General features: G+C 48.4%; 1 protein-coding gene across 6 annotated transcripts in view; it reads left to right on the top strand.

Moving 5' to 3' along the window:
* Positions 1 to 11,975, top strand: part of LOC142588422 (E3 ubiquitin-protein ligase MARCHF8-like) — a 256,600-nt gene extending 244,625 nt beyond the window's left edge. For all 6 annotated transcript variants that reach the window (XM_075700155.1, XM_075700125.1, XM_075700133.1 and 3 more), the window contains 2 exons: positions 5,030 to 5,380; positions 5,470 to 11,975. In XM_075700155.1, the coding sequence (XP_075556270.1) occupies positions 5,030 to 5,380; positions 5,470 to 5,958 (840 nt within the window). In that variant the 3' untranslated portion in view covers positions 5,959 to 11,975. The remainder of the gene's footprint in view (positions 1 to 5,029; positions 5,381 to 5,469) is intronic.
* Positions 11,976 to 14,671: the final 2,696 nt, after the last annotated feature.

The following is a 14,671-nucleotide window of genomic DNA, read 5'->3' as shown; positions in this document are numbered from 1 at the left end:
TACCTGCGGATGGCGGGAAAGCGGCGACACAGGGACGCGCCGGTTCAAACCGGAGGGACACAAGTGCGAGGATATCGTGTACGGTTGCACGTCAGGCGAGTCACTTGCATCCTTGTGGAAGTCAATGTTCCTCCCCGTCACTTTATTGGTTCAATCCCAATACAGGTCACGCACGATTTCTTTGCAAGGGGGACGGTTTTAATCGCACTGGGGAGTAGCTTGTGATGTATATAACGAGCTCCACACCTTCCCTGACCGCCTTGGAGGTCTCGTTTTGCTGAAGCGTATTTGACATGTTCATCAATACCTGCGGGCTTTCTCACGCCGTACGTAAAAAAAGTTCGGGCCAAAGGCAACGTGTTTATTGGCAACCAAATGTTTCTTGTCTTTCAGGTTTTTCACTGCGCAAGGCTTTACATTCAACGTTCTCACAGAATGTTTCCACCATTTATATGGCCTTCCAGTTCTGAATCTGAGACGCATAACAATTTTCGACCAGTTAGTTCTGGAGTGCTAGGCTTGATGCATTTGTATGTGCGACAGTCTCGCGTTTCTTTTTTCGAGATACCTCTCATCCGACATTACGAGCCTTCTTGCAGATTAACCTGGGTCACTTCTTACCAGAATTGGTCGTGTCTTCTCATTTTTTTCTAGACCTTGTTTGTGGGGGGTTCATGCGTGAGATTCATTTTTCAATCTCTGTTCTGACTTCGCTTTCTTTATAGAACACTTGTCCTGTGTCGCGAAAAAATCTTTACAAAGATTTAACATAGATGTCTTTCCCGCCGCCACTTTATTCATCTATATACATTGGATTACCAGGACATGGTGTACTTGCAAGAGTTCCCAAAATGCCAGTTCCCCTTCCACAAATACTTTTTACAAATTACACACTGAAACTTTCCCAGTTCTAAGATGGCTTTGGAAAAAAGATGTTTTCGTTTCGTCAATTTACTGTTGCCTTTATAACGTTGCCTGGAACTATTGAACGCTGCCTTGTTGACTGAAGAAACCATTTTAATCAATGAGGATAGATATAGGGGCTTGTTGGTACGGCATATCTTATTTTGTTGCAGCGCAAGCTGAACAAGGACAACAGAAAGGCACATCTGACACACACAGTGCTAACTTTCAACAACAGATTTATTTCCCGTTCCCGTCGCTATATATACACCCTCGTAACGTCATACAGCAAGTGTAAAATTTAGGTAAAAATGAACAAAAAAATTAACTGGGAGCCACACGTAAGCAGTTTTTTGACTCACATATTCACAAACTCGTACACGTTCAGCGCGAACAAAGATACCAGATTTTACACGTGCTGTATGACGTTTCGAGTGTGTATATATAGCGACGAGAACGGGAAATAAATCTGTTGTTGAAAGTTAGCGCTGTGTGTGTCAGATGTGCCTTTCTGTTGTCCTTGCTCAGCTCGCGCTACAACAAAATAAAAAGCCATTTTGCTTTCTTGGATGTTCTCCGTAGAAGTTTGCAGAAAAATATGGTCCTCAATTCTCGCAGTATCCGATATCTTGTTGCACCGTGTGATGACGTATAATTTGCGCTATCGCGCGCCTTTGGATCTTGGCTCTTCGTGCGAGATTTTGTAGACCAGACACTTTTGAGTGGTGGCATCTGTGTGCATGTATTTCGGACTCCCAAGGAGGCAATACTGTGGTGGAGAAGGACGATGTTGTGTGCATCGCAAACTTGTTCTTGATTAGCTAGCAGTGTCTATATACTGCGAAGTCTTCCTGCTGTCGCAGTAAATTATTTAAGAAATGAAGGAAACGCAGAAGTCTGCTGTTGCTGTTCTTCATTTTTTGTCTCGTGCTTTGCCACCTCCAAGCACCACCGCGGCCAAGCCCAAGCGTGCTTCAGCCGGCTATCGCCCGTAATAGTGAAACGTATAATGAACATGAAGATTGGAATGGGTTGGCCGGGCCTCATATGCATGCACGCGTGCCGTTCTATAGCACCATTATTGGGCGCTTTTGTTCTTCACAGAAGTGTGCGGTGCGGCGCGCAAGCGCTGACGTGACTCTCGCTGTTCATTCGCGTTCCGCGTGTGAAATAAGCTTGTCGTGGGAGTCCACAGCCAAGGACCAGTGGGACCAGTGCAAAAACAAGTTGAGCAGCATTGTGATGTCAACGGAGGAAGACGAACGCTGCAACCACGGCTGGGGCCTGTTGGCAGGGGCTTCGGTGTCGCAAAGTTGATAGCACTAATATGTCATCGTGCGCAGGGATGGAGATGCCGTCTTGAACTCCCACCTGCTTTTCCGTGGCTGCTTGCCGTGGTCGATTATCGTAAAGTCCCTATCGCGCTGGTATCTATAACGCCGTAGGTGATTTCCCGCGAGAACCGTGCTTCTAGCTGCCATGCCTGAGTCGCATGTGCAGCAAGCACGTGCCAACCTGGAACATCATTGATTGGTTAGCCCCTGACCGTCGTTTTTTCCTCATTCGGCACCCCCCTTAGCACTGAGCTGAGCGCCAGGAGCGTAGGCCGCATTGTAAAAGCTATTATTGTTCTTGGCGCTGGATAGACGCAACACGTACCGCAGTGTGGCGTGTTGCACGCGCTCGATGCTGACTGAAGTTTTACATTTCATCTAACGAAACTTTGCACAAGTAGTTAAAATAGTGATCCCCCACAGTCTAAAAAGTGCAACTTTCAACTGCTTCCGTAGTTCCATATTTGTAGCACACGTGCAAGTGACCTTAAAGTTTATCGCAATTTATCGTGTTCAAAAACCCTCATGAGGGCGGAATGCAAAAATTGTGTACGCTCTTCACTACGTGTGCTTGTGCCACGTGTGTAAAAAGGTGAAAAAAATATACGACATAACTGCGGCATTTGCCTCGATCCTGACCGTGGAGCTTTTATTGCTGACACTCCAAGTCAACAACACGAGGGTAACATTGAAGCGTGAAATGAGCCGACGGCATTCAGACATTCGACAACCCGTAGAAACCCTGAGCACTATATCTTCTATAACGGCGTAAGTTCTACTTTTTCGCAAGTCTAACTCTTAGAAAAGCCCACTCGCAAAAGTATGTCTCGTAACTACCTTAACTGACCTGTTTTTTCTGCTGCCGCTGTATCCGCTAATGATCCCATCGCTCTTTTTTTTTTTTTTTGTATTTCCAGTGAAATAGTGTGTCAGAACGCGCAAGCGAGAAAGCTCTATAGAACTGCAAGCGTTATCGAAACCGTTTAACTTCGTCAACGGCACCGGAGCAAATAAAAATAGATATTTGCACGTGCAAATAAAGAAAACCTGGTTACCTCATCGGGCAACCTCCTCATAAAGAACACGTGCACGGCACAGCAGTGCAGTATGGTATACGGAACAAGTCCTGCATTACAACAACCATGCTTTATCGCTTCACTACTACACTGAAAGCTGCATCTATTATCTGCGTCATTTGGGTGTAATATGTGCTAAACTTGAATTCTGAGCCCGGAGTTGTTACGCACGCAGACGCACATATGTACAGCTCTCCGATATTTATAATCTCGGGAGGAGCGCCGGCCGGCACGTCGGTCAGCGTCGTGCCGCGGTGCACACCTGCGAAAGTATCGGCACATGCGCGCAGAACGTTCTGGTGTCCAAGCATTGTCTGCTAGGTTGTTCCAATGAATCCGACGTAGTCCCCGCTCTTTTTCAGCACGTCTATCGTTTACAACCGCTTCTTGTAACCCTTGTGTGCACAGAAGCACCTGTGCGCATTTCTGTTGGCGCTGGAAGCGTATATGCGGTAGGGACTAAGTGAGGGCTTTCCCGGAATGGCCTAACCAATGCCTCCTTTAGAAGATGCCTGCCGCATGAGCTGGGAAGCTGGTTCCAGCCCGTCTCCTCTTTCCTCCTCTCCACCAGGGCCGGCAGCGAGCGCTAGTTGCGGCGGCAGCTCCAAACTTGAATCACATTCCCCGGCCTCCGAGATTTTAGCGGCATTTGTTGCGATCCCGGAGGCAGAACCCGCGGTCTCTCGTCAAGCCATTGGCCGTGCGCGCGCTGGCCCAGTAATCGTCACTTCCTTCGTAACAGGAAGTAGGGTCGGCAGCGAGCGCCGGCTCTCCGGCACTACCCCGAACTACAGGAACCTCCGCTCCACCGGGAAAACTAGCGACGCGGCAGGCATCTACTAAAGGAGGCCTTCGCCCAACACACGATGCTCGAACAAGAGTATGTTCCGTGCGCACGCGCCTGCTGTCGCTACATGCTTTACGCTTCGCGACATGCGCGGACACTCGTCTACCATGGCGCTTCCACGAAATTTGGACCTTTAGGAGATCTGCACGCACAAGCCCTCCGCGTATAGCAAGCAACGCGAAGCTTGAATGTTTATGCTTGTCAAAATAGAAAGGACATCTAATATTCCGAGCTCATAGCTGTTTCTACTGTTACGACTTTCACGCCCACTCCTGTGGTGGAGGCACTCGCACTGGTGAAAATCGTCATGTAATATAACGATGGTTACATACTTCTGTGTGTGTGTGGGGGGGGGGGGGGGGGTGCTGCAGTGCCACAACATACATAAGCTACTGTCGCAGCCAAATTTGCAGCTAGACAAAACCATGCCGGGTCTTAAGATTTGCAGCACTGACCTTCGTTTAGTTCCCCGCGTGTTCATCATCATCATCATCATCAGCCTATATTAAGCCCACTGCAGGACGAAGGCCTCTCCCTGCGATCTCCAATTACCCCTGTCCTGCGCCAGCCGATTCCAACTAGCACCCACGAATTTCCTAATTTCATCGCACCAGCTAGTCTTCTGCCGTCCTCTGCGTGTTGCTGCGGGTTAATGGATTACTCACTGAGTAGGCCATCAGTCTGCCCATGATGCGTTGTGTAATTAGTTCACTGGACTAATGACCACTGCGTGCAAATCTGTATGCAGGACACGCTTACTCCTGCGCTCATGGACTCTCTGTGCGCGCCTCAGGCGCATTGGTAAAGGTTAGCCGCATACAGCTTTGTGGTGGCGGCGTGTCGATAATTGTTGCAATTAATTTTCGCAGGCCAGCAGCATGGAGCAGCCTCCCATGCTGTCCCCGGCCGCGGATGAGCCGTGCAAGCAGCAGGCCGAGATGCAGCAAGCGCCCCCGCCGGTCCCACCCGTCCAGCAGCAGCGGCGGTCGTCTTCGCAGCCATCAAACGGCCAGGCGAACGGCAATGGCGACATGTGTCGCATCTGTCACTGCGAGGCGGATCCAGACAACCCACTCATCTCGCCCTGCTACTGCTCGGGCAGCCTGCGCTACGTGCACCAGGCTTGCCTCCAGCAGTGGATCAAGTCGTCAGACACCCGGTGCTGCGAGCTGTGCAAGTTCGACTTCATCATGCACACAAAGATTAAGCCTTTCCGTAAGGTCAGTGTCTCTTGGCGATTGGCGCGCATTGCTGTGCTTCCCCCTGCTCAGTGTGCAGCGAGCTGACCGCGCGTGTGACGTATTCGCAGTGGGAAAAGCTGGAGATGTCATCGGTGGAGCAGCGCAAGGTGCTGTGCTCCATCACGTTCCACGTTGTGGCCATCACATGCGTGGTTTGGTCGCTGTACGTGCTCATCGACCGGACGGCTGAGGAGATGCGTGAGGGCAACCTGGACTGGCCCTTCTGGACCAAGCTCATCGTGGTCGCCATCGGTTTTACCGGGGGCCTCGTTTTCATGTACGTCCAGTGCAAGATGTACGTGCAGCTATTCCGCCGCTGGAGGGCCTTCAACAGGGTCATCTACGTCCAAGACGCGCCCGTGCCGGACAAGGGTGCCGCGCTGCCCACGGCCGCCGACCTGTCGCCGCCGGTCACGGTCCAGGGCACAACGTCCTCCAAACGGCCGCCGCCCGCCAACGCCTGTGCGCCGCTTCACGACGGCCCCACCGAGATCACCGTGGCCAAGGACTCCAGCCCTGACACGCCTGGACCTGACGAACCCCGCGCCACCAGTTGAGCGCTGCTCGCCGCCGGTTTCCTTGTGATAAACATTCTGGCGCCTTGCGCTCCGTGTACATAGCAGTGTGCGTGTGTGTGTGTGTATACAGGTCACGTCGGTGCCCCTCCCGCCTGGGACAAACAACGGGACCTGGCGCGGTCCACGAGCGGTGTGACTGCTTCTGCGCAGTTGTCTCGGTGCTCGTTCAGATGACTTTGTGGCCAGCATCGAGGCCGCGAGCATGTAACTTTCGGTTTGTTCCAGTCGTGTGCACTCCTCGTTTTTGTTGTAGCTGGCTGCTGTTCGCTTCTCTCTCTGACGCGGGTGTTAAGTACATTTGCTTAGATTTTGAATTTTGTCATGTCTTTAGAGAACTGCTGCAATTGTCCCACTTCGATGTCAGCTAGTCTTGGGCCATACTCCGCCGCAGAAATTCTCAGCCTCGTCGCAAAGCAATAGGCTACGGATACAAAAACAAAGCCTATAGTTTTGCGATGGATATTTGTTTTCGTGGGGCGAACTGTCGGCGCTAAGGCAGGGTGTGAGCCATAAATGGTGCTTTCAACAACTACGTACGTACAAGCCTGCTTGGCTTCAGGCATCACTTTGGACTGGCTGTCAACCTTTTGACATTTCTCAAGTGACACGAAAACTACTTCATAGTTTTTTCATCGACTAGATGTCTACAGGTTATATTTTCCTGGTTACTTGATTGCAGTGTAAAACCAAGGATGATGAAGCTAACGTTAGGGCTGTTCGGAGTTATTCGCGATAGGCAAAGGCCTATATTTGTTTTCCGAGCGTAAGGACAGCTGTCGCCGACTTGGTATTAATGTCACTTGCATGTCTTTACTTGTCGTGTTGTTGCAAATAGCTCTGAATATAGGTGTCATGAGCTTCCAAAGTTATTTCAATTAGTACAGTTTGCTCTAGTTCGAGCTTGCGAGATTTCTCATTGCTTTCTTTTTTTTTTTGCTCTTTTATTACTTTCTTTTTGTACGCAGTCAAATGTATTCGTCAGGCTGCGAAACACGAGGTGTTTTACTTTTTGCGCATGGCTACAACTCTGATCTAACTCCGACTGCCTCACTTTCTCTTTCGTTTCTGTTCCCGAGTTCTCTGGAGAGGTTCTTTTTAATTTAGAATAATTGGCGGAATACAACACAAGCAAGCAACTTAAGTGCAAAGAAGCATCCGCACATGACGTCAAGATGTGCCACAAGGGTGCCAAGCGCTGTTGGAAAGCATAGGACGTTGCGTTTTCGCACCCATTTCTACCACACTATCTTTTTTTTTTTTTTTTGCTATAAAATGTCAATTTTCGGTTTCTGCTCGCTTCGACAACGCCTGACGTACGTTTAGGTTGCCGCAAGGTCCTCCAGTCTTTCTTAAAAGTGCATCTCTAGAGCGGCTCAGTCAGAGAGTACCTTCATCTCATAATGCAATCAGAGGCTAACGCCTCATAATCAATTCACAAGGGCCAATTTCTTCCTAGCTTACCGTCGCACACGTCTGCTTGTTTCCTAATTTTTCGGGGTATGTGTAATTCTGAGCTTTTAGGCAAGAGAGCAGCCGTCGAGCACTGCGAGTGCGCAGAAACGAAGGTCTTTTCTGAACTAGTTGGTGGTGTGTCTTGCTTACCTGGAAACAACGGAACCAGCGTTCACGCAGCCTTGCGCCGTGCCCTGCTCTTGTTTTCTTTGCTGCGCGCTTTCGGGCTGTTTCCAGATTTGCAAATAAGCACACGGGTTTTCCGGTGTGTCAGTTCGATGCTACAGCAGTGTTCCGGAAACTCACTCGCGCTTATGCCATCACACATTGCGTGCTTAGCATCGCGGTGTTCTGCAATTAAGGGCCATTAGGACGATATTCGTATGTCGAAACTGTCGCGTAAAGAGGCATAAAAGGATGCGAATAAATAAGACTGGAATGGTAAACATGGTGCACGCTTAGGCGTAGTGAGATTTCTGCATAGCAATCCTAATGTGGGTGCATCTTCTCCACATGGTGACAAGAGGTGAACTGCGTCGTACCAGTGGTGCCGAGAGGAAGTTAACAACGGTGTGAGGTGCGGGCTTATATTGCGCTACATTGGCGCATACTGTGAACTATACCGCTGCTCAGCCCTTGGGCTGGGTATGGGTGATCGAACAGCGTGGCTGAAGTGCCAACAGTGCTCCAAGTCAAATGTTATCACTTTCCCGCGCTTTTGCAGTTTGCATAGATGCAAGCTGACTCCAGCGACGTGTAAAGTGAGGACCGTAGTGTGCAGTTGCGGTTTTATCCGTTCATTACCATTATTTATGGGTCTCACTGTACCTGGAGTATTGTGTGAACGCAGAGGGAAAGCTTACTGTGCATTTCTTTTGTTTTTCAAGCAAAAAAACTAAAGAAGGGAAATACTGGCACTGCCGCCTTTTGAGTTTCTCACAGCACATTTTGTCAGACTAACATACTTCGTTCCATAAAGCAATCGCTTCAGGGTGAAGATGGATGGGTGTATGCTATCGAGGCGTCCAGTAAAATACCAGTCTTATAGTTGTGCCATTGGAATTTAAACCAAGTACAACTATAGTCACTCTCCATAACTTGTAAGACTCCTGTGGAAGTGTTGCTGATATCAGTGTTTCTCTCCTTTTTGTTACACAGCTGCCTTTCTGCGTTTGTTCAGACGATAACGCAGGCCTCTTGCCATAGGAAACAGCCGCGCCTTAGCTGCCCAAGAAGTGTGCTTATTCATAAAACTTGAATTATGGAATGTTCAATTGCCGACCATTCTACAAACTGTGTGCGATTTAGTTATTTCCCCTTATTGCTAACATAAGTGATATTCAGCGCAGCACTGTTTACCGTTGCAAAGACCTCTGCAGCAAGGTGTAATTTTCAGCATAAGAATTAGGAAGTTATAGGCCGAAGTACAGTTGCCAAATAGTTACGGCGAACACAAATGTAAGCAACACAGCTAGTTACGCGCGTCAAGCAGATGTAACATAAGTAGCTGTAGCGCCCATCGCCGCGGTTTCTAGAGTTCATCTAAGGTATTAAAAGCGGAGAGTTAAGTCTTTTCGTATTTATACAAACAACGTTCGACGCAAGATGATACAGTGTTATGTTTGCTTCTTAACAGGCTGGGCAACGTCTTAGGAAATGATTGCACTCCGCAGTCTTTCGCTTTGACAGCCTGCTCCAAGCGAAGCTATGCAGTAAGGAGTGTTCAAAATTCTTCGCAATGGAAAATGAGTGTAAATCTGCATAGCATTTGAAACAAAGTGCATGTGTAAATAAGCAGCTTACCATTAGTTTCTGTTGGGGTTATTAGAGAGATGCGCCTTTGTCTCCACGATAAGCTGCTTTCTCAGAAAACGCCAGGGAGTCATTCATACTTTTTCTCCGTTCCCAACAGGGTGGGGATGTACTAATGTCCGCTACGTAAAAATATTTGGCCGAAAGCTACTGTGTAGACGTGGCCTGTGAACTGAGTTCACGGCACGTCCAAGTACAGCCACAGCCGAGTGTAGTCAACGCATTTATGAATGAAGTAAGAACAGGTGATTAAGGAAATATATTGCGGAAGCCAAGAACAAGCAGGGTTTATAAAGCATGTTTGGCGTTCAGCATATTCGTGCGGCTTGAGCACGCAGTATACTATTTATTCTCAAATCCGTGCATCTCGTAGAAGCGGTGCACATGACGGTCAAATAACCGCGGTATTTCTGTTATCACATGTTGTTTCTACCATACTCTGGTCAAATGAAGCGCTAACAGCGAAACAAACGGCACGCTTTGAGCTGCTCAGATGGCCGTGGAGGGTAACCACCCAGTCCTCACGTCGTCCTCAGTGTGCCACCCTTCGTTTCATTGTTGCCGCGCGTGCATCTGGGAGGAAAGTCTATTCTGGTGGGTGTCGTATTTTTCCACTGCTGTACACCACCACCACCACCACCACCATCTTTGTTTAATATGGGAAGTATATGCGTCACCATTGAACTTCAGGTCCGTGCGTGCAGCACAAAGAACACTCACTGCAGTGCGAGAAGGCAGCATGTTTAACGCTCAGTCGTAACGCTTTTATTTTTGTTCATCAATTGCAACGGGTCCGACTTCTGCAGCGCTTTGAAGGCCGGCCTTTGAACAGCATTTCTGGGCCTGGATGTCAGTACTGTTATTGCGTGTTTGGTAGGAATTTTTGTGCCCGTGGCAATCATTGGCGTTTATCTTGCCTGTACGTGGAGCTGGGTGCGAAGAGTGCCCTCTACTTTGCCTGGTGTGCCGGGACTAAAAGAAATGCGCCTTGCTGTGCCGTAAACGGCCACTGCTTGATAGTGTGTGTGTGCCGAACATCGTTTGTGCCAAATGTGAGATGATTTTCCTGTTTGTTCGTAAGAGTTAGTTATCGGTAACTTTCGCCGGCTCTTAGGTGCGCAGGATACAAAGCAGAGGCCACGTGCGGTTGATTACCAGGCTCTGGTGACGCACTTCTTTTTTTATCACAGGTAGCCACTGAAAAAGCTCACTGCTTTACTGTAGAGGACGCCTTTTCTTTTTTTCTTCAGCTACGAGTGAACCTTTCAGCTCTTACTGTACGTGTATACATGTGGACGCGCAGGACACTTTCTGTAAATAAATGGTGTCACCGTTTCTTATTCTGGGAGATAGAAGCGCGCACAGCACACATTCACACACGCGCGAGCCCACGGGACATGCAGCGACTCTCGTCGCCGGGATCGCACGTTCACACCGGCGAGTTGCGGACGTTGCGCGACCGTCTTCAAAGCGACGGCCGCGAATAGTCGCTCTGTTCGAAAGGCGGCCTGTTTTGGGTCAGTCGCTCGCCGCTCGGTTTTTCCGTCATGCGACTGGAATCGTAAAGATGTCGAGTCAATAAGCGCACGGCGCATCAGGACGTTGTATAACGAGGGCAGTTATTTTACAAGCTATTCGTGTAAACGGATGTGCATGCACACCGCTACAGCCACGTTTTCTTCGCCATGGACCGCGCTGCCGGAGCTGACACCTTCGCGGCACATATGCGCTCAGTTGTAACAAGATTATCACCAAATGCATGAACAGAGCCCGATAATAAATCAGCGAAAAGCAGCACAAGGCAGGCATACGCGTGATAGCAGACGCTGGCTCGCGTGTGACTTTAGTTGTATTGGACTACATTGTATAAATTTTTGGCAAACGGGACGCAAGTAGGGCCTCTGTTGGTGGCCTCTCTTTTCTTTGTGCTCTTTCATCAGGAGCACGCAAACTTGTTCGGTCCGAAAGCAGGCGTGAAAGGGTGTAGGAGTGTTGCTAGCAGGTTGCGCTTGCCGGTGTGAACGTTTCTCGCCGTAAATAAAGCCCCTATATAGGCTATGTGGGGGGACAAAATCAAGAGACTTCACTATCAGGACCAAGGCGAAAATAATGCGTCCATGGACATTAGTCGCGAGTTGCTCCTTGCTCGCCAGTGTGAGTGCAACTTCAAGCAGTAACCGTGCCAGAGCGTGCACGCTCTCCACAAGGCGCACTGCGCTGCTACGTTTCGCAGCTTGCGTCTCTCCTGGCCACGGGAGTGCGCTAAGTCTGGACGCCTCGCTTCAGTTGCTGCAGGTTTCACCAATCTGCCGTGTGTATCTCCCGCTATAACCTGCCCCCCATTCCCTCCCCCCTGCCGCCGAGCAACCTTGTTTCTGCTTCGCCGCAGTTGTACGCCCAAATGAGCATATTTATTTGCCAGTATCTTCTTGTTTTATCCAATGACCGCACACTAAAATGAGCAGATTTGCGACGTGCGCAAGTGCCATTCTCACATGCTGGTCGCTTCCAGGAATGAGCGCAAATTTCTGGACGTTTGTTATTGTTGGCTCCGTTTTGAAAAGCGAACAAGTGCCTTTTTGGTTCGTTTTTGGACTGTTGTTATGTTTCTGGAGTGGCAAACACGTTGCACACATGTACGCAAACAGAAATACACAGCTGTGTTGAGGGCGTTCGGCTTGGAACACTCGTTTGAAAAATAGATTCAAATTAAATTCAGTTTAAAAGCCTGATGTCTGCCTCCTCCTTGCTACACGTGTTCACCGCATAACAAAGGATGACTTGTAACTACGCAGTTGTGGACATTAGCCGGGAAATGCGATTTGCCGCGAGGATATGCTATGACCTTCCCTCCACGGCTGGCTGCAAACGACACTACGGCCTGGTTTTTCACATATGCCCTCGTTGTGAACTTCTGCCTAACAGCTATATTATAATTCCGCTTGCATGAGTGCGATTATACCACATCGCATCATCTTTATAGTGTCATTCATGTGAACGTACACTACGGAAGGCGCATCCCCTTATGCTCTAACAGGAGGTAGCTTAATTGGGTGAAGTCGCCTGCAGCGAATTCTTCACTTGCGCATCGCATGAGGCAGGAAAGGGCGGAAGCGGAATGGGTGGTGTTTGCTCTCCTCCACTCAAAGGCGAGACGGGTAGCACCGCACGTCGACTGAACATTGCGCTTTGTTGCTCGACGATTCCTGACCTACACTTTCGTAATCGAGTCCTAGCAGCCATAGAGTTTCACCCAATAATTACTAGAGGGAACTCTGGCGCTAGTGTCTACGGGAGCTGCAATGAGAGCGGTTGAGCCAGCATGGGAATTATGGGATGTACGTGGATTTGCCTGAACTTCGTCCTTCCGGCTTCATACGGCTTCGTGACTGCGTAAACTCGTCATTTTAGACAATTTACTGCATAATAAATAAACATTATTAAAATTGTCCGACCGCAGGATTCAAACACAGGACATCTAGCACAGACGCCTTATTGTGAAAGCATTACGCCACGGACGCATGCATCGACAAACGACATATAACGCCCTTATAAATTTATCGCCGGCAAGCCAGTGCCTTGAGACGCTTGGCGCGTTTCGATTTGGCCACCTCGTCAAGCTGAACCGTTGCAATTAGTAGCGGTTGCGCGTGTTCGCAGCGTCTTCTGCACTTAGAAAAGAATAGATTGCTCTGAAATTCGCGACAATGGAGGCATACAAAGCGTAATAAATGAATCCGCAACAACTTCTGAATCCACAAGCGCGAAGATCAGACAAATCCATGTACTTCCCATCATTCCCATGGTGGCTCAACGATTGCAGCACCAGAATTGCCTTTAGTATATTGGAACCTCTATGCTAGCAGCGTCTACTCAAAGGGTTCTTTCTCTTGCTCTTATTAGTCGGAAGATTTGCCGAGGAGATTCACTGAACCGCATCACTTAAATCGAAGGTTTGCGCTGCCCTCACTTGTGTAGAAGAGCATGCGATCCAGCCAAGGAGGCTTCTGTAAATGCGGTAGTGTTTTCGTGAAGAGAGATGTTTTATGTGAATTAGCGGTGACCATAGACTTTTCAAAAGTTTCATGCCAATGCAACTTAGCAAAACTGCACGCAAGCCCGCTAAATTAGCTGCTGAATTTCTGGGCCTTCTTCGACTATTTGTTCAGTCCATATGCTTGACTAAAAGATATAAACAATAGGAAATGACAGACATATGTACGTTAAAAGTCAGGGAGCCAGCAGAGTATGACGGGAAAGTAAAAGCGCACAGTTCAAATTTTAGTTGATATTGAGAGGACAAAATGGGAACTCAGCAGGTTACATAACGCAAAGAGCAAGGGTCGTATCCTCGTACAGTCGCTTTCGAGGATACTTTCACTTTTTTCGCTTTTTGTCGATGTGAAGTCCGGTGCGACGCCTCATTGCAACAACTGGTGTTATGCATGCTGGCTTAGCCAATCACCATCCGCTGAAAGTGATATCCCCGAAGGTGATCGATCCAAGTCCCATATTACGTAACGGTTCATTTCACTTAACACTGTTTTTGTTTTTTGTTTTCCTCTTATGCGTCGTACTGAGTGCATGGCTGATCCCAGCGATACGTCGGCGCTGCGGCGTCCAAGCTAATGATGAAAGGCGAGAAGAACGGAAAATGAAATTAGTTGTAAAATTGGGACCTCAGAATACGGCAGTACAGAATCGTGGTCTAATATACACTGTCACATGCACATTCAAAAACTACCAAGGCGATAGCCTTCGAGGTTCTCAAACACTAACTCAAATAAAGAAATCGCCATTTGAATGCTCCTATAGTTTGACACCAAGCGCTTCTAGTGCCGTTATCATCCCCGAAAGTAACCAACCTTGAATATTACTCTAAATACTTCAGAAATGAACATTTTCGTTACTGCAGGTTATTTCGACTAATTAAATCATTTACAGAAAACGTTCTGTTACCGTCACATTGAGGCCGCTGCTTTGTTGTTGTTGCTTTTTTTTTTTTGTCGATTTGGCCCACGCACTCAAATTCGCTCAGGCAGGAGAATAAATCTATTTTTTTGTTATTTTTCTTCCACAGGAGTGTTTACGACTCGCTAGAGCAAACACACTGCGGACGAGGGCACACTCCCTCGCCGCTTGACAATATTCGAGATCGATAAAGTTCCGTACAACACTGTCTGTTCGATAGACTGCCAAGTCTAAAGCCGTATAATGCACGTGTGTCATCGATATTAGAGAAACCGAATAAGCACGAATGGAAGGAAGAAGAGGTCGAGGGCAGCAGAGTATCAGGTGGTGTGATGACATTGGGAAATTTACATGGCAGAGTAGGCTGACGCAAGACAGGGGTAATTGTAAATCGTTAGGAGTGCCTTCGTCCTGCAGTGAAAACACTGCAGGCGGGAGATGGAAATTAAAGACTTCA

This window comes from Dermacentor variabilis, chromosome 1 (assembly GCF_050947875.1).
Source record: "Dermacentor variabilis isolate Ectoservices chromosome 1, ASM5094787v1, whole genome shotgun sequence".
In the NCBI taxonomy this organism is placed as follows: Eukaryota; Metazoa; Arthropoda; class Arachnida; order Ixodida; family Ixodidae; genus Dermacentor; species Dermacentor variabilis.
Note: the sequence above shows the minus strand (reverse complement) of the source record. Positions and strands in the feature narration are given on the sequence as shown.